Source organism: Lissotriton helveticus, chromosome 12, assembly GCF_964261635.1.
Source record: "Lissotriton helveticus chromosome 12, aLisHel1.1, whole genome shotgun sequence".
NCBI classification, from domain to species: domain Eukaryota; kingdom Metazoa; phylum Chordata; class Amphibia; order Caudata; family Salamandridae; genus Lissotriton; species Lissotriton helveticus.
This window is the reverse complement of record NC_136073.1, coordinates 772,290,751-772,314,956: the sequence shown is the minus strand read 5'-3', so window position 1 is coordinate 772,314,956 and position 24,206 is coordinate 772,290,751. Positions and strand designations below refer to the sequence as shown.

The following is a 24,206-nucleotide window of genomic DNA, read 5'->3' as shown; positions in this document are numbered from 1 at the left end:
TTTACAAGAGGCAGCAGAAAGCTTGATCTTTCCAAAAACGGACGCCTGGTTGCCAGAGACAGCCAGTAGTGACACATGAACACACAAGCTCTGGCCAAGTATACAACCCTCGGGCTAAGTGCCTTATAAAACAAGCCCAGGGACAATGAATGGAGATCTGCACACGACAAGGAGAGCAGTGTGGCAAATGTTTTAGCAGTGATTTAGCCCAAAATCAGGCAAAAGGTAGCCTAATTGTAGCCCATTAGCGATGCCCCAAGGAAGGAGGAGTGACAAATGCAAAAAACAATTGATGGACAGAATGCAGACCAATGTCATACATTCACCCCAGTACAGAGATCTGGGCCAAAATCCATCGTTTTTTTGCTCACCATGCCATTCCAGTTTGGACCCAGCTGTATGCAAATCAGTCTTGACCCTGTGCCCAATGGGAACAGTCCAGCCCGAACTGCCAGGCCAGGTCCTTCATGAACTGGAAACAAGCAACCTAGGACAGGTTTCGGGGTTTCACCCCTCATCAGCCAGGATAGCTTGACTCCAGTGGCATGGAGAGCACGGGACTCACGTCTGGGCATACCAGTCCCAGTCAGGATAACAAATGCAAAAACAACAATTGATGGACAGAATGCAGAACGATGTCATACATACACCCCAATGCAGAGATCTGGGCCTAAATACATTGTTTTTTTGCTCACCATACCATTCCAGTTTGGACCCAGCCTTATGCAAATCAGTCTTGACCCTGCGCCCAATGGGAACAATCCAGTCCACTGTACTCGGCAGGGAAGATAGTGTCTGCTCAGGCACACACAGGTGGCGCGCAGACTAGGGTCTCATTTCCTGGCTGCTTCTTTTTACTCCAGTGCGTCTGCATCCTCACGGAAACAGCCAAAGAGTCAATGGAGCAGTGCTACCTCTCTCATTGGGGAGGCCTTGTCACCGGTAGTAGGAGGCTGGCAGTCACAGTGTGAGCATTTGGAGTAATTACACAACCAGAGAGCACAGGAAGTGCAGCGGTGAGCGGGCTCAGCAAGGGCCCGAGAGGGTAGAGGAGTGGGGGCAGCAAGAAAAAGCCCAGAAAGCAGAGGAAGCACGATGGCTGCGAAGCGGGTGTTGGCAGAGCATGGAAACAAAATGTGCAAACTTGTGGGAAGTGCTTGCTGAAAATGAGAAAAATAGTCCCTGAGCCAGGAAATAAAATGGGACACGGTGCTTTAAATGGGCCTGTACTCACTGGTACTGAGTTCCGGCACTTCTTAAATTTACTGATCCGAGTACCCGCACTTCTCCACTGTCAAGGAGAGTACCGGTACTCGGGTCAGATTAATAAGGTGGGCACTGGACTGATGCCCGAGGGCCAGCTGTGTGCTGTTTGTTTGGCAGCATTATGGACATTGCCGTATGTATTATTCGGCTGTGGCAAACAGCCCGATGGGGCCTGAACGGCCTATTGGAGGCCTGCGCAGGGGCAAGAGGGTCTCTGCTCCCTTCCTACCCAGATGGAGCCTCTCCTTGTCCTCATCACCCCCCCCTGCCAGGCATCAATGGTGGGTTCGTGAAGGCACGCAGGCACAAAGGTTAATTTTCACCCGTTGGCCTCCCACTGGAGTCTGACTGTCATTCGCACCGCCCGCTGGGACATGAAGTCCATGATGGGCGGGGATGAGGTGGTGAAGATGGCTTAAGCAGCCTCCTGGGGCACAGGTGAGGTGCGGGAGGTCAACTGACCTTCCCTTTGAAGGCCAGGATTGTTCTTCCGCTGCCCTCTACCCTGCTGGACTCTGCATGTACTAGGGAGACTGCAGTGTTCACTGTCTGCCACTGCAGGGTCTGCGACCGTGGGGCCTTCTGCCGAGGAGAGAGGAGGGAAAATGGGGGTGAATGAAGGTGAAGAGTAGGGGGGAGGAGCAGAGAGTTTAAAGTAGGCAAAGGTAGAGAGGCAGCAGGAGTAAGCGCAGACAGAGATATGGAAGACATCCAGACGGTTATGGAAAGAGATAGAGAGGCACGGAGAGGGCAGATTAGACATAGAAAGAGTGATAAGAGAGAGAGTGATAGGATACAATTGGGGTAATGAGAGTGGGACAGAATTAGCTACAAACCGGAGAGAGGTGAGTGCGGGAGGGATCTGGAGCTTAGAGATGTGAAAACAGAGTGTGTGTGTTTGAGAGGAACAGAATCAGGAGGTATTTGAAAAGAAATGCGTGGAATGCTTGTTTGTGTGTGTGCACTCTTGTATATGTAAGGATTGCACCAGATGCAAGCAAGTAGGAACATTAGAAATATTATGATATTAAGAAGCTGCAAATATTACAAAACAAGAAAACATGAATATTTAGTAGTTCACCTTCATTTTGTTTAACAAGTTAACACATTTTGTTTGGATTAATACATTTCTCATATGATTTGTTCTGTCCTACAACAAGTGTAAGTGCCAGTCTCTCTCGTCCTAGAGCACATTGATTATTAGCCTGAAAGTGCTAAAAGTACTGTTGATGGTTTGGCTCATTCAGGGTTTTAGCTGTTAATCTGCACAACGGAAAGTTTGAGAACACTATCTAGGGCAATGCAAGGACAACATGAATACTCAATAGAAGTGTTTTTGTATCATGACTAACTCCGCCTCTAACCCCACTCACTAGCCACGCCCCTGGCTCAATTTAATGAGTACCTGCACTTATTTTTTCCCATTTAAAGCACTGGACAAGTGGAAGAATACAAGTCCTGGGGCGCTGCTCCATGGTAGTTAACAACCGAAAGGTGGGAAAAAGAGACAAGTTTAACCTCTTACAAGCAAGGAATCTTTAAGGGCGCTGACACTGACAAATGAAAATTAGGGGGTGGGCTTTAAGCCCACACAGAGAATACCATTACAAACAATGGGGTGACTCAGAAAAAACCCACCGAACCTGGGTATGTAGTAGTACAGAAGGATTAGTTACTTACCTGTAATCCTAGTTCTCTTCCAGGGGTATACTCATTAAAGTCATAAGCACTGAATTATCTCCGCCCATGAGTGGGAACCCGGAACACATAAACAATAGACATATATATGTGTAAATATATCAAAAAGTACATAGTACTAACTAATTATACACATATACATGTATAATAACCACAATATGCAGCCTAACATATATACATAGGCTAATAAAGCCAAACTTACACACGTTCTGAAGCATGAAAATATGCTGTATATAAATGCAATAAACAGGCATGAGCCTAAAATGCATTTCATAACCATGAAAACCTTTTATTTTCATCAAAGAACCTGTTGTAAACAGTTATTAGCCTAAAAGGCTGCATATGAAAAAATATCTGTGTACAGAAAATCAGACTGGCAACCCTGCCTTTAAGGCCCCAGAGAATCTGCACACTTTGCCTTTAAGGCCTCCAGGAGAACTCTGTTCCCATCATGCACCACAGGTGCCAGTTAGGTCAGTTCTTTTGTACGGTACAGTAAACTTTAGCAGGACTCTGCACTTAAAAACTTCATAATACACATTGAAAAAATCTCAATGCTACTGCTCGCCCGGGGAGGCGGGAGGGTGCTTATGACTTTAATGAGTATACCCCTGGAAGAGAACTAGGATTACAGATAAGTAACTAATCCTTCTCTTCCAGGGGATACTCATTAATAGTCATAAGCACTGAATAGAGTAGCAAGCTCATACCCACCAGAAGCGGGCGAACAGATAAGTGCATAGCCACACTTTTAAACCATAGTGTTCAGCTAGAATTAGCAAACAAATTTCTGAGGGATGCTTGTCCCACTTGTGCATCAACCTGCGCATCAGAATCTAGACAGTAATGGCGTGTAAACGTATGCACTGAACGCCAAGTAGCTGCTTTACATATCTCTGACATAGCCACATTCTTAATGAGAGCTGTGGTAGAAGCTTTCCCCCTCGTAGAATGCGCCCTAGGTCTACCTGATAAAGACTTGTGGGCTAGCTGATAAGCCAGTAGGATACATGACACTATCCATCTAGAAATGGATCTCTTGGACGCTGCCAAACCAGTATTCGTAGGACCATAGTTCACAAACAGACGGTCCGTGTGCCTCAAAGACTTTGTTCTGTCTAAGTAAAATTTCAAAACCCTTTTCAGATCTAACGAATGTAGAGCCCATTCAGCCGGACTCGAAGGGTTTGGGAAGAAAGTAGGCAATGTTATGGTTTGATTAATATGAAAATCCGACACCACCTTGGGCAGGAACGCAGGATGAGTTCTGAGCACCACTCTGTTTCCATGAAAAATAGTGTACGGTTCCTTGCAACACAGAGCCTGGATTTCGCTCACCCTACGAGCAGAAGTGATGGCCACCAGGAACGCTACTTTCCAAGATAAGTGTTGTAAAGACGCTTTATGTATGGGTTCAAAGGGGGGACCCATTAACTTGGTCAACACCACATTAAGCTCCCAAGGTGGAGAAGGAGACCGGACTGGAGGATACACCTTCCTTAAACCTTCCAGAAAATCCTTCACCACAGGCATCCGAAAGAAAGATATCTGTCTTGGCGATTTTCTATAAGCAGTTATTGCAGCAAGATGGGCTTTGATGGAACTAAACTGCAAACCAGATTCAGCAAGGTAAAGTAGATAAGGTAAGATCACCTGTTCTTGACCATGAATACGGTCAAGACCCTTACTCTGACACCAAAGGTAAACGCGTTTCCACTTAAATCCGTAGGATTGTCTTGTAGAAGGCCGCTTTGCCTCCTTAAGGATGTTCATACACTCCAGATTCAGCTGCAAGTGCCCGTACTGGATGACTTCAGGAGCCATGCTGACAAGCCCAGGGAGGGCAGATTGGGATGAAACACTCGTCCCGTCTGTTTGGACAGAAGATCCGGGCGACAAGGCAATCTCCTGTGTGGCACTTCTGACAACTGGAGGAGATCTGGGAACCACCACTGGCATGGCCACTCTGGGCAAATCAGTATCATTCTGGAGTCGGTCTTGTACATCCGGTTGATCACTGCTGGTATCAACGGTGTCGGTGGAAAGGCGTACAGCAAGTTTTGACACCAGTCTATCAAAAGGGCATTCCCTTGAGACCCTTTCTGGGAGAACCTGGACGCGAAGACGGGGCATTTTGTGTTTGCCGCGTCTGCGAACAGATCGATGTCTGGTGTTCCCCAAGCCTGGAAAATGCTGTGCGCGACGTCCTCGTTGAGAACCCAGTTGTGCGCTTCGACGAAGTCTCTGCTGAGGTCGTCCGCCTGTGAGTTGAGACTCCCTGGCAGGTGAACCGCTGTTATTGACAGGTCTCGTGCTAGCAACCAATACCAGATGGTCTGGGCTTCTATGGACAGAGTCCTGGAACCCCCCTGCTTGTTTAAGTAATACATTGTAGTTGTATTGTCTGTTTGCACCAGGAGGGACCGAGTCTGTAGAGATGATGGCAGGGACTTGAGAGCAAGATGGACCGCTCTGAGTTCGAGTAGATTGATGTGATATCCTTTCTCAAAGTCTGACCATAGCCCTTGTACCTGCAGAGGGCCCATATGCGCCCCCCAACCTTGGAGAGAGGCATCTGTGATCAGAGTCTGCGTTGGTGGGTCCTGATGAAAAGGAACTCCCTTCATCAAGTGTGTCTTCTTCATCCACCACCGGATGGAATCTCTTGCAGACTGATGGAGATGAATCCGATCCTCCCAGCATCCCGTCCTCTGCTTCCACTGATCTTCCAGACACTGTTGTAGAGGACGCATATGCAAACGTGCATTTGGAACGATGAAGATGCACAATGCCATGGACCCCAGAAGAGAGGACACTTGCCGAACTGTTGGACGTGCAGACTGAAGGAGAAGAATACACTTCGCCTTGATGGATAACCACCTCTCCTCCGAAGGACACACGTTTTCTTTTTCCATGTCCAGTTGAGCACCCAGGTAGTGGATCTTCTGGGTGGGGTTCATTATGGACTTCTTGTAATTGACTTGAAGACCTAACTTGCACATGAGTTGGAGACATATCAATAGATGTTCTTCCAGTAGAGAAGGGGATGAACTCTTCAGAAGCCAGTCGTCTAAGTACGGATATATGAAAATCCGTCTCTTTCGAAGACAAGCCGCAACTACCGCCATACATTTGGAAAATGTTCTGGGAGCTGATCTCAGGCCGAATGGGAGTACTGCGTACTGATAGTGATGAGCAGCTACTTGAAACCTGAGAAACTTGCGATGTTTTCTGGATACCGGAATATGAAAATAAGCATCCTTCAGATCGATGGAGCACATCCAATCCCCCTGATGTAACTGGGGGAAGATCTGATGAAGAGCCAGCATTCGAAACCTCTCCTTTCGAGTGAATTTGTTCAACCGTCTCAAATCCAGAATGGGTCTGAACTCCGTAGCTGGACCTTTTTTCTTTACGAGAAAAAATCGAGAGTATAGGCCTTGACATCTCTGCTGAGATGGTACTAGTTCTATGGCCTTCTTCTTCAGAAGGATGTTCGCTTCCTGTTGTAAACGCTTTACATTCCACTGTAACATCTTTAGAGGACGCATGACAGGGGGTGACTTCTTGAATCTCAAAAGGTACCCGTTCTGAATGATACCCAGCACCCATCTGTCCTTCGTGATCTGTTTCCACTCGTCCAGAAAACACACAATACTTCCTCCAACCGGAGTGGCACACGGTTGTGGAGGAAGCCTCCGTTCATTGTTTTTGAGGCTGTTTGGTAGCAGATGACTGCTGGCTATTTCCATTGTCTCTGCCTCGCCCAGGTCGCCGGTGTTGGAATTGCGACCTCTGTTGATTCTGGCCTTGGTTTTGCGAGGACCAATTTGTTTGTTGGCTCCTCTGCTGGAAAGATCTCTTGTCAATTACCCCAACGTTTAAATTCTTTCTTCTTTTCAAGACCCACGGCCTTAAGAGTGTCCAACTCCACTTTCATCTTGGACATGTCATCGTCAGCGTGAGATCCAAACAGAGTCGAACCATTAAACGGTAAATTCACTATTTTCCTCTGGGCCTCAGGCTTTAGCCCAGTAAGGCGAAGCCAAGCTGAACGCCTAGCACAAACACCATGTGCATAGCCATGCGCTGACAGATCCGCCGAATCAGCAGCCGCGCTAATGCTCTGGTTAGCCACCAGTCCGCCTTCTTCCACAATTTCCAGGAAATCTTTTTGATCTTCCTTAGGGAGTTTACTTTTGCCATCCTTTTCAGGTGGAGCAGAAGAGGTAGATGCTGCAGAATGCGCTTTTCTGACCGCCGCCACAATAAGTGAGTCTGGAGGTGGATCAGAGCGCAAAAATAGTGGATCTTCTTCTGGAGCCTTGTACTTTTTTGCAATCCTAGAAGGACCTGAACCCACCATGGCCGGAGTTAAAAAAGTTCTCATTGCTGGTTCTATCAAACCGGGCACTAACGGTAGAAGAGGCCTGCCAGTCGTCTTGTGATGCAGGGTTTCAAAGATGACTGACGTTTCCACTTGGGGAACTGCCATCTTGAGGTTGAACTTATTCGCCCCACGACATAACACATCATTAAATGTGCTCAAATCATCTACAGGAGACACTCTGGAAGGCGGAGTAGATGATATAGTGGAGAATAGTCTCTATATGAAGACCTTGAAGAAGACGAAGATGACGTAGAAGATGGTGAAGGGGTTCTACGCCGTCTCTGAGGAGTTGTCGATCGCTGCCTCCTACGCTCCATTGAACGTGATCTCTCTCTCACTAGGGATTTCGAGCGTGATCTTCTATGCAGCTCCGTCTGAGGGACCGGAGCCCTCATCCCTATCAATCCTGCATCTGGACTCATCTTCCAATGTCTCAGGCTTTCCAGCCACCTCGGTGACATGTTAAGAGGCCGTTCTGCACGGTCAGGTGAAGCCTCAGGTGAAACCTGCACAATATGCAGTCCTGCCGAAGACTTGGAGGCTCTGGAGACTACACTGTGCTCAGGGTTCGATGAGCCAGATGGAGTCCGTTGTCTGGGCACCAATTGTCTGTCATCTGACACCTGCCCTGAGGTTGAGCCAGAATGCGCCACCACAGAGGAGTCCTGGTGCACTGTCTCTTGACCCGCCGCAGACCTGTCGTCTTGCTGACTCTGCGGTGAAGACGCCACTAAAAGTTGTGGGCTTCTTTCTGACCTCGACAAAGACCTAAGTGAGGTCCGAGAGGCTGGTCTTGATAGTCTCAAAACCGACCTTTCATCAGGTGGGGGAGACCTAGACTCTGCTCCATGCTTCGAGCCCGAAGCAAGTTTCGACGTCGACCTACGTCGCGATGGAGACCTTGACCTTCTCTTTTTAGGTCTCGACGTCGAATTCTTCGACGCCGATCTTCCTCTTGACGTCGACCTTTTCCTCGACGACGCCGTACGTCTCTCCTTCGATGTCGATCGATGACTCCCTCTCGACGTCGACACTGGATCCTTCGACGTCGACACTGGATCTTTCGACGTCGACACTCGATCCTTCGACGTCGGACGCCTCTCTTCCCTCGACGTCGATCTCTTACGATCCTTCGACGTCGAACCTTGCGCCCCCGACGTCGTCCTTACTGCAATCGACACCAGATGTCTCGACGTCGAGAAAGATTTCGACGGCGACTGTCGAGACGCTGAACCTTGCCTCACCGGCGAAGTCCTCGACATCGATGGAGCCCTCTTCGACGACGACAATGCTGACGGCGATCTGGATCTCGACGTCGAGCGCACCTTTTTTGACGGCGACGCTCCCTGGAGTCGATGTTTCTTAGTTTTACCTTCAGGAGAACGTTTGTGTTGAGAAGATGGCTTAGCACATGATAACAAGCTCTTGGAGCCCTTCTCGCCACGGCTTTCTCTCTCCAGAAGGCCCAGCAACCTCATTTTCTCCCTTTCTCTTAAAGTCCTACTAGAAAGGATGAGGCAGTGATAACAATCTTCCACCTTATGAGAAGCTGGAAGACAAACCACACACACAGAGTGTGGGTCCGTTTTTGACATCTTCTTCCCACAGGAAGGACATTTATAAAATAAAGGTGGCATTCTGACTAAAAAATCACCAATAGTTTAGTCAGAAAAAGGTATTAAACCACCACCAGAGTAGTAAATTGTCAAAAAGACAATACAAAAACAACTTCAGACAGAAAAACTGCCAATATTAGCAGAGCTCACGTTCCAGGTTCCTCACAGAACAAGCCGGAAAAAAGAACTGACCCAACTGTCACCTGTGGTGCATGATGGGAACACAGTTCTCCTGGAGGCCTTAAAGGCAAAGTGTGCAGATTCTCTGGGGCCTCAAAGGCAGGGTGCCAGTCTGATTTTCTGTACACAGATATTTTTTCATAGGCAGCCTTTTAGGCTAATAACTGTTTACAACAGGTTCTTTGATGAAAATAAAAGGTTTTCATGGTTATGAAATGCATTTTAGGCTCATGCCTGTTTATTGCATTTATATACAGCATATTTTCATGCTTCAGAACGTGTGTAAGTTTGGCTTTATTAGCCTATGTATATATGTTAGGCTGCATATTATGGTTATTATACATGTATATGTGTATAATTAGTTAGTACTATGTACTTTTTGATATATTTACACATATATATGTATATTGTTTATGTGTTCCGGGTTCCCGCTCATGGGCGGACATAATTCAGTGCTTATGACTATTAATGTGTATCCCCTGGAAGAGAAACAATTGATCCCAATGGGATTATTTTAAAATTGATAGTACCCAAAATATAGGAAATATAGAAAATAGACACACTATAAACTGCAAAGCTATTAGATTTAATCATATGTTTAATCATAAATATATTTTCGTTTTACAGGCATTAAAATAAGTTGCTCCAAGGTGAGTAGGAAAGTGATTGGAAGAAGTGCTTGTGAAGAAGATCAAGTAAAAGACAAAGATTATACATAGAATCAATATATACAAAATCATCTGGAAGAGGCCTATCTGGAATTGCCTTGTAATACTGATTTAGAACATCTTCTTTAACAATTTATGTCATTGAAACAGAAATAAGGCAAAAAATAGTATTTCTGGTCTAGGTCCTAGATAAATGTCGAAATTTCGACCCCAAGTGGAAGGTAGGTTAGTTAACTCCTTAGTAGGGGTCTTCATCAGGACAAGGTGAAAAGCAACCTAAAGGACAGCATTAATCAAAATGGTTGTGGGCCTCGCATACATAGCCATCTGGCTCCTGAAGGCAGAATATTCTGTGTTGCCAAACCAAAGTCCACAAAGATTACCGGCGCTGGTCGTGCTTATTGGTATGCTTCTGTGAATCCAAATTACCCGTAAGGCATGAAGATTCACAAGGCAAACTGTATCAGATCATATAACCGGAGTTGCTCCCTGCAGAATGGTGAGGGGCCCCGGGTAGGGACTAACCCCCAGATTCATCAAAGTCCCGTTTTGCGAGTCCTTAATAGCGATTATTAAGGAATCGCTATTAAAGACTCGCAAAACGGGATTCATGTAGAAATCGCAATAATTATAGCGATTTCTACTGCCTCCTTATTTGCAATTGGCTAATTGCTAATCGCAAATAAGGAATGGCATTCCCATTCATTCCTATGGGCCTAAAGGCCCATAGGAATGAATGGGGAGTCATTCCTTATTTGCGATTAGCAATTTGCGAATCGCAAATAAGGAAGCGATTTCAAGGGTGCCAGGGTGTCCAAAGGACACCCTGTAGCACCCTTGAAATGCTCTTGTACACTGGTGTTGCGCACACACATGTCCAAAGGACATGTGTGTGTGTAACATACAACTTAGTGCATTTTTCTAAGTTTTCGCTATTTACCACGAAGTCAGACTTTGCGGTAAATAGCGGCCCCAGATTGCGAAATCACAATTTTTAAATGGTTCATGAATTGCATTTAAGGAATCTCTAATTGAGATTCCTTAAATGCAATTACTCGCAAATTTGCGATTTCTACAAATGCGATTTTTGCATTTGGGATGATGAATCCCAAATGCAAAAATAGCGCTCGCAAAGGGCCAGATTCTCAGAATCTGGCCCTTTGCGAGCCGTTTTCGGCTTGATAAATCTGGCCGTTAATCCACTGCTAGGTGTTGTATCAGTCAAATGGCCAATTGAATCGGTTCTGGTATGGACGTGAAAACAGCCGTGTAGCGTACATGTTTGTGGACTTTGGTTTGACAACACAGAATATTCGGCCTTCAGGAGCCGGCTGGGGTCGAAACGTTAACATTCATCTATGACCAAGACCGGAAATACGATTTTTTGTCTTATCTCTGTTTCAATGGCATAAATTGTTAAAGAAGATGTTCTAAATCACTATTACAAGGCAATTCCGGATAGGCCTCTTCCAGATGATTTTGTATATATTGATTCTCTGTATAATCTTTGTCTTTTATTTGATCTTCTTCAGGAGCACTTCTTTCAATCACTTTCCTACTTACCTTGGAGCAACTTAATTTAACTCCTGTAAAAAGAAAATATATTTTTGATCAAACATACGATAAAATATAATAGCTCTGCAGTTTATAGTGTGTCTGTTTTCTATGTTTCCTATATTTTGGGTACAATCACAGAGAGAATACAGCATGTCTTGAAGAGACAGTGCATGTGCAGCCTAGGCTTGACCTAAAAATAGACTTTTCCTATGGCTTGAAATATTTGACATAAGAATTAAGGGCACTAATGTCACAAACACATTCCAGTGAGATATAGGAGATCTGTGAGTGAAGCATCGTCAACTTCAGCTTTAAATGTGTCTCAAGTTTCAAGTTTATATTTTTTTTGTTTTGGTACTCTACTGAGGACCACAAATTTTACACGATAAAATTCAGTTACAAATACTTTTAGAATTTCATATTAATACAAAGCTAAAAAAGGTTTTAAAAATTTGTAAAAGTTAAAACAAACTAATTCGTTGGGGGGAGATTTACATACTATGATCAAGTCCTTTACAGTAGTGATACGACAGTTAATATATATAGGATTCAGATGTTTTGTCCTCGCTGCCACTAGTTTTGGATTTGGGCATGTGAATAAAAGATGTTCTACGTCCTGCTCCCCTCCGTAGCAGAGGTTACATAATGAAGAACCATTTAAGTTCCATCTTGATGTTAGAGTTAATGTTGGTAGAATGCCAAGCCGTAACAGGGTGATTGTTCTCCTAGCACCGTGCGAAAGATTAAAGTCTATGTATTGTTGCACTTGCTTAGGGGCGATTGTTTCCGCAAAGTTTTTATACAGAGTCAGTTTGGCACAGTGTGAAAAATCAAGATCGTAACTGAGTCTGGGGGTTAAACATTTTAAATGTGTCTAATTCATGACTCCTCTGAACCAGCCAAGCTAGAAAGGGCGAGATCAGCATCCCATAACCTCTTTAGACCAGCTTGTTTTTAAAGGAGTTTGCTTGGGCCTCACCCATCATGCAAGTCCTCGATTGGCAAATATTCAAACCGTAGACATTAGTGTGACAAGCTTGTGTGATGTCACCCTTTGTGGAAAGTATGTCAATGAAGGATCTAGAAGGTAATGTGGGTAGGAACTTAGAGTATAGAATGTGGAACCTTGCTCAGTGGATGGTTGGGAGGCGGTGGTGGGTAGATGGATTTTCGACACATTGTCTGAGAGGCTCGATTAGTTATTCCTAAAATCTTCTGGTGTTCATCCAATAAACTGGCAGCTTCTTTCTAGGTTTCCTATTTGTGACTACTTCCCCTCATTAAGTGATCTTAGAGCACTGGCATCATTAAGGGTCAGAAAGTAGATTCATGTAAAGGTTCAAATACCGGTGAGGGTAATGTGTCCACACCGATTGGCAGCCCCTTCAGTGCCATTAATCTTAAACACTGCTGACAAACTTGAGCTCTACAAAATTAAGAAATCAGAACCACTGTAATGATGAAATGTCTCACTTTTAAGAGACAACAAATGATTGTAAGGGAGTGAAAAGTCTAGGGATGGAGACTGAATCGATTCTACAGAAATGCATTCCAGCTGGCAACATCCAGGCCCAGCAACCCGCTAAATACAAAGAACTCAGGAGTTGCATCGATAAGCCAAGATATAGGAGTCTACAGGGCCCATCTTTTCTGTTGTGCCCAAGGAAAATGGACAGCTGACTGTCAGGAGCAACAAAAGAACACTTAAATGTGACTTTTTTTCGAATCCCTTTAGGCTTAAGAATCCTGTAGCAATTGTATGGAGTTTTTGTGCATCTCTGTCCCAGAGGTTCACTTGCTCAAGTGGTTATCTCCCATAATGAATATCTCAGCCCTCCTGCCATGTATTTGCCTCAAACAGAGGTCTGATGAGGGACAAAAGATTGCCTTGCCATTCCATCACTTTATACGATCATACCATCAGAGGTGGCCTTTCATTGCCCCCTAGAGAGAAACATGAGATTGTAAGTACAGCAGACCACTATTCAAATGGGACATCATGTACTCCTACAGTAAACATTGATGCAGGTTACACGTGAAGCTTGCCTGTAAACAAGATGTGGGAAGACTTGGAATCTGAACAAACTCCTGAAGGGCTAATAAGGGCACTTTTTGAGTTGCGCCCTAAAGCTTTTAGACTTACACCATCATAAGGGCCGGGGTGTCTGGAGCCAGGAGGCAGTGCCCACTAGAATACCATCAAGCAAAGTACTCTGGGAACTACACGCATTCATTGAAAGCGAATTGTATGTTATATCCACTTCAGGGAGGGTTTAGATCAGGATTGACACTGGACTTCCTTATTTAGTTATATAGTGGACGAATTATGTATAGCCGTTGGCTCGTTAATCACTTCTCTGGTCTTATGAGAATTGTCAGCGTCATTTGACACCGTCTATTAAACCCTCTTTAAAAATATGTCTTTAGGCCACTGTAATATAAGGAACAGTATTAGGTTTGTTCAGCTCCTTCTTTCATGTCATTCAGCTCTGTGGATGCACTCATTCAAGCCGTATTTTTCGAAGATATCTATGGAATCCTTCGTTCCTGTGTTTCCTGTTTCTATCTCTTTTAGAGTGTAAACTTGCTGCCATTAATGTGTATTCATAGGTCTTCTTTGGCTTTAACATGTAAGAATACATAGGCAAACTTATGCTCCTGCGAGCGTTGCCACAATTGACAGTTTGACGTTGTCCCTGCTTCTCGTCTATCGTAGAGCCATCTCTAATAGGGTGACCGCAAAAATGAAATTTAGAAAAACACAGCTTTTTATTATCTAAGATTAGACCATGGAACCAGGCTCATGAAATCCAAAGGACACAGTAAAAAAAATAAAAATCTATCAATTTTGATCCATTCAGCAATATCTTTGGATTTGTAAAAGGAATTCCTGGAGAACGTCACTCCTTCAGAGGGCATCAGCAAAGATAGCCATAAGCATCTTTGAATAAAATGTTTCAATGAGAAAATTCTGAACATGTGAAGTAAATTCCACACTGACTGCAGATAGTGCAGAATGTAGGTGGCAAAACACGGACAGCATTTTGGCATCGTGGTCTTATCCCCCGAGAGCTGTAGTGTGCACTGCCTTTCTCTGAGGCCAGTGATGAAATCCACCCTTCAACTGATATGACTCCCTCAATGTAACCTCACAGCTGCTATTTTTCCGCGTTTGTGGTGATTTATGCAGTGTTAAATCTATTTCCACCTGCCAGGAATCCTGTGAACTCCTGTGAACTCCTGTCAGCTGTAAACCAGGTATTTTCGGCCATAAACTTTTTAAATATATTTGTGAACATGGCCTTTTGTGTGTGAAAATCATGCACACGATAATTAGTGTAGCTATGAGCTGCAATGCATCCCTGGTCTGTCCCCAGATTCCTGTGGTGTGAAAACTATGATACAACATTTTATGCAACATGCATATGTATATCTTGCAAACTGTGTAAGCTTACTTGCTTATTCCAAAACCAGCGAAACCGTGTAAAATGTTTTTGCTTTTTTTGGGGGGCCTGTGTGCCCCCTCAACTAAACAGAGGTCTTTTCAGCGAGAGTGAAAGGAACTCTGGATGCAGACACTAATCACGGCCCTGTCACCAGTGCACGGAGCCAGTTTGCCTCATTGTTCAAGAAAGCAATGGGGGCCTGGTTGAATAGCGTCCGTCCGTCCCATTGAGCGCTAGAGATGAGAGGGAGACGAGGACTTGGCGGTAATTGATAGGCGGCGGCTGGTTCGGGGTCCGCGCGCACTGTGCCCATGGCCCGTTTCCATGGAGCGGAGGGCGGGCTGCGCAGTATCCCACAGGCACAAAGCAAGCGGTGAGAGAAAGAGGCGTGCATGTCACTTAGTATGCGCGCATTCCAGTGATGGGAGACCGCGTGCGCACCGGGGAGCAGCATGCCCTGATGCACTTTTTAGGTGAGCAATTCTGGGCTGAATCAGGCAATCTCAACGAATATGTGATGTTACAACGCGATCAAAATGAACATGGGATGTAACAGAGCAGTTTTTACAACGCAAGTCGTTACAACGACTTGCAGTGGAGGGCGCTGGACTTAGGAGTAGCAAGATTTACTATTCCAACACCAGTCTACGTACAGTAGGGAAGGTGTTGGAATAGTAAATCTTACTATTCCTTAGGTTATAGCGCTGTCCAGTGCAAGTCGATGTAACGCTTGCGTTGGATTGGCAGCAATCTAAATGCATCGCGGTGTAATCACCGCGATGTAAAGGATGTTTCCCGTCTCAACAGTAAAGGGGCCTGTAGGGAAATCAGTCTATTCCCGTTCCTGTCATTCCGAAGGCAAGGAGGGCTGGTGCAAAATTAGTCAAATGCAAGGCATACCAAGACTATGAGCACGTGCTGCGAGAGAATAGTACATGGATGTTACATTTAATCAAAAACTCAAAAACTGGGTAGTAGTTAAATCGTCACAATAAAGGGAGAATGACCCAATGCTCTTTTCACATGAAGTAGCCAATACTGAGTGCCTTGTTTCAAGTGTGATGTGCCTGGAGAGCTTTGCACAGGCTCAAAATGGTTGTTTTGGCCATTTAAATAGTGGCGTGGCGAAGACATTCATGTCTTAAGGTCATTGTACCGAATACAGGGATTCCATCATCTGGGAATTTAGGGGCCTATTTAGAGATATGGCTGGCTGCCTGCCGTCTGGAATATTTTGAGATGCCCTTCTGCCTGGCAGGATTCCTGCCCCTCCAGAGGAACTGGTGGCACTTCTGCAGACAAAAGTAGTAAAATGAAAATAAGAATGCTTTCTGTATATAGCGCATATGAGATCTAGAATTGAATGTGACAGACTTTGAGATTATTCAGGATATTTTTCAGATGTAAATTAACCCCTCATGAATTCCAAAATAACTACCTAGAGGGTGGAATTATACATGTCTTGGTCGGGGTTCCACAAGGGTCGGCCCTTAGCAGAATGCTGCTGCCAGGTTTGCTCCTAGTCTGCCCAGAAGGTAGCATATTTCTCCACATTTGCACACATTTTATTGGGGTCCTGTGCACAAGAGGATCCTATTTGAGACATCTCTTCTGGTTCACAGAGTGCTGCACCACGCTGAACCCAACTATCTGACATCTCCCTTCGAAAAAGCTGCAATCCTCTAATGACCACCTGGCTACGACTCAAAGATGTCCACCTTACTAAATCTGGAGGGTGATCTTTCTCTCTCCTGGGGCCATTGGGTTGGGATAACCTTCATTTAGAACTCAGGCTTATTGAGGATGAAGGACGTGTTAGGAAAATGCTCAAAAGTTGGCTATTTGTCCAGTAGTTCTTTGCTTCACTTTTCTCTGTTGCCCTTACTGTATTTCGTAGTGCCAGGACAATCCTTGGAGTAGCTTTGGGATCAACACATCCTTATTAAGATATCATAGCATACACCAAATAGCAATAGCATTAGGCAAGAGAGAAATACTTCTCTGGATGGAGTAAAAGTTCCCTCCGTGTATGTTTTAAAGAATTTGTAACAATAGGTCCCACTGCAGTGCAGTCAGCTAGACCAAAAAATAGAAATTTAGGACCTAATTTAGACTTGGGTGAACGGATTAATGTTCGTTCACGCGATGGAGTACTTTACTCCAATGCCCTGATGTAGGAGTAAAGTACTCAAGCAAGTAGGGGCCCTTGCTTCTAGTCAGGGTAAGGGAGTTACACCCTTAGACAACGCCTGCTCACTCCCTTTGTAGCTTGGCACAAGCAGTCAGGCTTATCTCAGAGGCAATGTGTAAAGCATTTGTGCACACATACAGTAACACAGTGAAAACACTACAAAATGGACACCACAGCAGTTTAGAAAAATAGGAAATCTTTATGTAAACAAAACAAGACCAAAATGACACAAATCCTCCTAACATATCAAGATAACATCAAAAATAGGTTATTCACAAAAATAAGGTTTGTAGCAACAAATAGCTCCTTCTGGGGTATTACAATGTTGTGGCAGAGGAAAATCCCAAAGTACGGTGCTGACCGCGCAGTGCGCAGGCTGGGCATGGAGTTGCATGGACCACCAAGAACAGTACCTTGGCAATTGATGAAACCAAAGACGGTGCACGGCGTCGAGGAGGTGATTCGTTGTTGGTGCCGGATGGCAGGCGTACCTTATGACCACAGGGGAGGTGAAGCGTCAGTTCCTTACGACTACAGGGGAGGTGAGGCATCGGTTCCTTACTGCGAGGCAGGGGAGGTGAGGTGAGGTGTTGGTTCCTTACTGTTGCCAGGGAGGTGAGGCATCCGTTCCATACTGTTGCCGGGGAGGTGACGTTGTGTTGGCGGCAAGGTGTCGGTTCCTTATGGCGGAACAGGTTCGATGGATTCAGGAGGTCACCCATTTCAGGTATTGGCTCCGCGATGATGAGGCACCGGCGTCTTCCTTGATGCTAGCTTTGACCCTGTCAGTCAACCTGTAAATTTTATGTTTAACAGGAAGACTGTCCACAGTGTCCATGTCATGGACACACCACTGGGTGGCACCTGGGGAAACGGAGAACAGAGAGGCAAACTGCCCTCAAAGTGAGGCATGAGGTGGTTCACATGCTAGAAATGGGGGTCTCTAGAAACTTGGCAATGGTTTACACCGTTGTAGGGACTCTTGCTTCTAGTCAGGGTAAGCGAGTTACGCCCTTAGACAACCCCTGCTCGCCCCCTTGGTAGCTCGGTACGAGCAGTCAGGCTAATCTCAAAGGGTAATGTGTAAAGCATTTGTGCACACATACAGTAACACAGTGAAAACACTACAAATGGACACCACACAAATGGACACCACACTATTATGGCTCCACATTGTGGACTTTTAAAATTGTCATGTTTTGGTAGACAGCATGTGGCTAAGTTACAACTCGTGGAACATGAAGATCTCAATTACTCCGCCTTCCTCCAGAGGTGAAAATTGTGTTTTCAAATGTTTTTTTTGCCCATGGCACTTTATCTGACATTTATAAAAAAAACTACTGAATAATAGTATTAGATGATGCATAAAAACTGGACATTGACGTATTTCGAAACAACCTGAAATACACACAAAGGCCTGTTGGCAAGATGCCATTTGCTATTTTATTACAGTATAAATATTCAATTTTCATGGACAGGGTAAGGATTTTTGTCACTTAAGCAGAGCTACATTTTGCCTTCCTTCCCTATCATTTATGCCACATCTTCTGCTAGTGGGGTCACTCTGCCACTCCATGACCATGGTGCCCCGGGTGGCATTTTAGTATTGTGTTACCCTAGAATTGGCCCTGCTATTTTGTATGTCATCACTAATGATATGAAACGGAATAATTCTATTTTCTTTGAAGCTAATCAACAAAAGCACCTTAAGGGCCTCATTAGGTAGGCTCGCTACGAGCACTAGTAGTGCCACCCCCGGGCAACTTTGGGGGAGGGTGAAAGTTCTGAGAATTTCAATTAGGAGGACCCGATGGTCCTCTCAGAAAGTAGAAATTAGCAAGGGAATCAACACTTCTGATTACCCTGCTGATTCCTCTTTTAACAACAGAGTTCACCCAGAGATTTTTGTATGTTTTTATCACCCAAATCTCTAGTAGAAACACCCAGGATCCGTTCTGTTCTCGCGGATCTCATGATTCCAGTGGGAAAGTGTCTAATTGTACTCTATGGTCGCTATTTGACCAGTGGTAAGAAGTGCAGTTACGTCAGACGATGAGATATCATGGCTATGATTGGATAGGAATGGAGCAAGTCGGATCAGAGTCATGTTGTGATTGGTGACAAGTGCTGCTATGCTGTTATTGGTAAGAAATGCAGTTATATAGAATGATAACCATGCTGTCATTAGTAACGGCCATTTTTATGGAGGATGATAGCCATGCAATGATTGGTTAGTTCTGTTGCTTGTAGGATGATAGGCCTTCTGTGACTGTCGAGACTGCCCTTATGCTGAGATTAATAAGGGATGTAGTTTGCAGAAATGATAGCCATCCTGTCATGCCTAAGAAGCATGTTCTCTAGTATATTGTGGTTCATAAGGAGGATTGCAGCTGTGCAACACTATAGCCATTATGTGATTGCTAAAAAATATAATTATTCAGGATGTTAGCCGCATTGTGATTGGTAAAGGATGCTGTTACACAGGAAGATATTCATGCTATGGCTGGAAAGGAGTGCCAGTATGTAGGATGTTACCCATGCTTTGATTTGGAAGGAGTGTCATTATCTAGGATGGCAGCCATATTGTGACAGGGAATGAGCACTGTTCCATAGAATGATAGCCACCATTATGTAGGATGGTATCCATGCTGTGATTGGAGTAGGATGCCATTATGTCACATGGTACACAAGCTGCGGTAAGGTGCTTCACTATGCGCTACAGTAGTCCTGCTGTGATTGGCAAAGGATGTCTTCATGTGAGAAAACGTTGTCCTCTATTGTCCTGTTGGATCCATGGAGAAGAAAGATTGCAATTGCAATTGATGAATATCTTCCCAGAGACCAGGGAAGGGTGCTGCTAGTATCACTGGAAATACTCAATTAAATTAAATACTTTATTTCGTCTTTATAACCATAAAAGTTCATGCAACATACGACAGTTTACATCCATCATTAAATAACAGTGCCGAACCTACTATATATATATTGGAATAAAAATATTAAAAACTGATCAAATAACTTATGTTAAAAGAAGAGTTTAATTCAATGCAACACTTAAGGCGATGGTTCCAAAATCCCACTCCAATAAATAATAGTAAGAATACATCCTCAGCGGACTTTAAAGTGACAGTGCGTCTTATACTTGGTACCCCTATGTCAGAAGCAGGTCTTACCCTAAGGAGTCACCTTCAACTTGGTGGCTCTAATTCTCCATGCCCGTAACAGAAATCTGGTAACACTGAACTTAGAGCCAGATGTAGGTAGCTAAATACCGGTCGGTAACGGCCGAAAATCGGTGATTTTCCCGTTACCGACCGGTATTTAGCCCTTCCTAATGTAGGAGGCTGGAAATAAGGATTCAGTAATTTACCGATTCTTTATTTTAAGGAATCTGTAAATTACCGATTCCTTAAAATCTATGTAGGTAGCACTTAAGAGAGTGCATTTTTGCTTTAAGGATTCGTTAATTACCACCAACTACAAGTTGGTGGTAAATATCGAATACCTTTAACCCGTTTACTGCTTCGAACGTTCCGCGCCAGTGCGGAACGTTCGAAGAAACGGGTGCGGCCGCGTCGGCCGTTGGACGTGCGCAGCACCAGGGAGGTAGCTCGCGCGACGTCCAACGGCCGACGGCAGCAGCGATAGGATTAAAAAAGCTATAATTTGCTTTTTTCAAGGTGCCACATGTGCACACATGCACGATTCAGGGGTGCAACAGGGTGTCAATGTGCCACCCTGCCACCCTTGAGTATGCTCCCACTATTACCGAATCGGTAATATTGAATGGCTTCCCATTCATTCCCATGGGCCTCCAGGCCCATAGGAATGAATGGGAAGGTATTCCTTATTACTGAATCGGTATTACCGAATCGGTAATAAGGAATATTACCGAATATGTACATTTTACCGATTTTTTACCTACATCATATTTACAGATCCCTAAATACCGAATCGGTAAAATTCGGTATTTAGGAATCGGTAAAATGAGATTACGTACATCGGGCCCAAAATGATCTCCTTTCTGTCGCATCTAAAAATTCTGGACGCTTCCCAGTAATGAACAATTGGCAGCAACTTACACACTGGAAGGATCCGTTTCTTATGAGGTGTGGTGTGGACAGGACAAACAAATAAAAAGTGCTCTATAGATTCCCCTGTCTGCAGACAAAAGGGACGATTGAGGGTGTTATGGCCACTTTTGTCCCATTTAGAAGTGAAGGAATTGAAGGGTAAAATACCAAACCTTAACTTAATGTACAGCGTTTTAGCCTGCTCTGGTTGAATTCTGTCTAAGAAAGGCTCAAAGCAACGGCCACGTATATTACTAAAAAAAAAAAACTCTGTTAGGCTCCCCTCTTTGATGTCTTTCCATATTTGTTAGAGCCTATTTTCACAATAGGCGTGTTTCAGTATTATTATTGTGCCCTTTTTCATTCTATCAAGAAATACTCTGGGGCATATTAGCAACAACTTCGTTAAAATTATCGCTGTTTTAGCGGCAGGAAACTGCCGCTAAAACGGCGATAATGGGCTTGCTAATATGCGTTATAGAATTCCAATAGAAGCCCATGTTAGATGTCCGGCACATCTAACCTCGGCATCTATTGGAATTCTATAACGCATATTAGCAAGCCCATTATCGCTGTTTCAGCGACAGTTTCCTGCCGCTAAAACAGCGATAATTTTAACGAGGTTCTTGCTAATATGCCCCTCAATTCCTAAGCTTCAGAGATATTAAGCAAAGGCTCTAAGTAGCAATTTAAAATATAGCTAGTGCAAGTTTTGTAGTGACTTCTCCAGTGAAGGATGTATAAAAAAATTGAAGATCTGAAATATCTAGGTGCCATTCTGCACCCAGTATGAGTATTGGAAGAGTTACCACTCACAAGGATATTGCATAAACAGGGAAACGCGCTCATAAAAACTTAGCTTTGTTGTAAAGGACTAAACATTTTTGATAATATTGTTTAAACAGTTGACTGAAGAAGAGTAGTTGAATGAATGAATCAAACCTGACTTGATAGACTGACAAGAATATGAAAGGTTGGGACAAGGGGTCCATCCGTGTTAGTGGATTTGCTGTAAAAGTTGGGAGGGTGGTGCTTATGGCTTGCATTTTATTAGAGCTGTTGTGTCTTCCAGTGGAGATGTCCCTATCTGAGTCCATGTTTCTTAACGGCCTCCCGAAGAGATACACCGCCGTCCAACTCCACCTGCACTGGGGCAGCCGTAGCCATCCTTTGGGGTCCGAGCACCAGCTCAATGGGCAGGCCTTCCCAGCAGAGGTAGGTCTGTTGTGCAGATTTCAATGATGTTATGCAGCTCATTTGTCACACAGGTTCCTGGAACTGTTCCTAGCAATGGCCCTCATGAAGACCATGAGACCATAGCCTGAGTTTGGACGGTGAGTGACGATGAAATGATTTAAACCCAAAAGCCACACAGAAACCAGGTGGTGATACAGACAAATAAGGGTCTGTGAGAGGAATCCGGAATTGGTAATGACTGAGAAAGTCAGATGAAGATAGTTTGAGGATGTATAGTGGGTCAATGTTCAAGCGATTGGGGGGATAGATGCTAGCTTTGGGTTCACACAACGCTAAGGTGTTAAAGGTTAGCAGTGAATCTGCACCCTCAGCATCAAAGCGTCAAACGGGTGTAGGTTTTAGTAAGTCACAAAGCTTTCAAGAAGCATTTATTGACGCCTACTTCAGTCATAGCTATCCAGGTGTACTTACAATGCCAAAACATGCAGTGCAAGAACCAGTTTCATTTTTTTGGGGACAGTTGCTTATTTTTCATTTTCAAATCCTTGATCCAGAGCAAGTGAGAAAGGCGGAAAATGGAGAAAGGAAGAGCAAGAGAACGATAGGATAACAATGACAAAGTGAGAAGGCAGGATTAAACAGAATCTGCAAGAGTTTGATAAAAGGGCAGGAAGTGCAGGGTGGTTGAAGGAGATTTATCAGGTGGAATCAAGACTAGGCAGACACTGAAGAGATGCGTGTACTCAGCAAGGCTCTGCTCCTAATGCTAGTGAAGTAGCTGACGTCGTTTATGTATCTGAAACTGTGCACAGTGTGTGATTTGGATTTCACATGTTTGAATCCAGCAATACTTCCCAGTAACCTCAAGACTTTTGAGTTCCAGGTGTAACTGATACGTCAAAAGTCATATTGCTGGTAAAGTAAAAGTAAAGTAAAGTCCACATTTGTAAAGCGCACAATCACCCGTAAGGGTCTCTAGGCGCTGGGGGGCCGTCGGGAAGATTAAGCGAGCTATTGCCCAGAGTCACATGGTGCTGGGCTAACCTGCCGCCGGAGCCGGGGATCGAACCGTGGTCCCCAGATTCCAGCGTCAGTCGCCCTGGCCGCGGCGCCACACCTCTCCCACTGCAGTTATGTACACAATGCAATGACTTGTGTGTGAAGTGCAAATGTGTAAGACCCTATTGCAGAAAACTCAAACTTCCATTCTTCTGAGGGTCATAGAATGAGTTCCATAGGCTATTTATTAGGTAACACTTATTGTTTAAAGCAAAGAAAATATGTCTGCATGCTTGTCCATTATGCACGTGTGAAGGTTAATGATCTTGGCTACAGACTGCAGCCCCCTCTGAAATTATTTTGCGGGTGTCCTTGATAGAGATGGTTGGGACCAATCTAAGACCATTATTTTGCTTTGCCATTGCTGAGCCCAGTCACAACCCCACCACCCACCACTGAATGTCCTAAGTTTAACCATCAATTCAAACCTCTCATACATATCCCACTTGAGCATTGCCAATGACTCGAAGACCAGGCCTTCGGAGTCCAGCCCCGTAGGTCTAGAATCGCTTGTTTATGGACCCATCAAGTGCACTTAGCCTCTAGGTTTTGGAAAAAAGCTGTAGTAACCCTTCTTATCACAGACCCCAAGCTAATAGACTCGGACCTTTTGGAGAGTGGTCAGTCCACAGAAGCACCCAGAAACCTTTGAGTGTTAGTGAGCTTCTCCACACCATCAAATCATACACATACATAGACAAATGTGTAAGTAGAGAGTGAATCATGGGGGTTGCAAAGCAGCAGTGATTGCAGTAAGTACAGTGATAGAAGTTATAGAGCCTATGCTGTGCCAGGCCCTGTCTGATTCTGGAAGTGACTTTGGCCATAGATACTCCCTCACATCCAGTCCGCGTGTTACCAGGGG

At 44.6% G+C, this 24,206-nt stretch overlaps 2 protein-coding genes across 2 annotated transcripts in view; one reads left to right on the top strand and one right to left on the bottom strand.

Moving 5' to 3' along the window:
• The window catches only part of CIART (circadian associated repressor of transcription), a 469,491-nt gene that overhangs the window by 289,708 nt on the left and 155,577 nt on the right, over positions 1-24,206 (bottom strand). The window lies entirely within an intron of this gene.
• The window catches only part of CA14 (carbonic anhydrase 14), a 199,684-nt gene that overhangs the window by 79,761 nt on the left and 95,717 nt on the right, over positions 1-24,206 (top strand). The window contains exon 4 of the mRNA XM_078670381.1: positions 22,158-22,300. Within this exon, the coding sequence (XP_078526507.1) occupies positions 22,158-22,300 (143 nt within the window). The remainder of the gene's footprint in view (positions 1-22,157; positions 22,301-24,206) is intronic.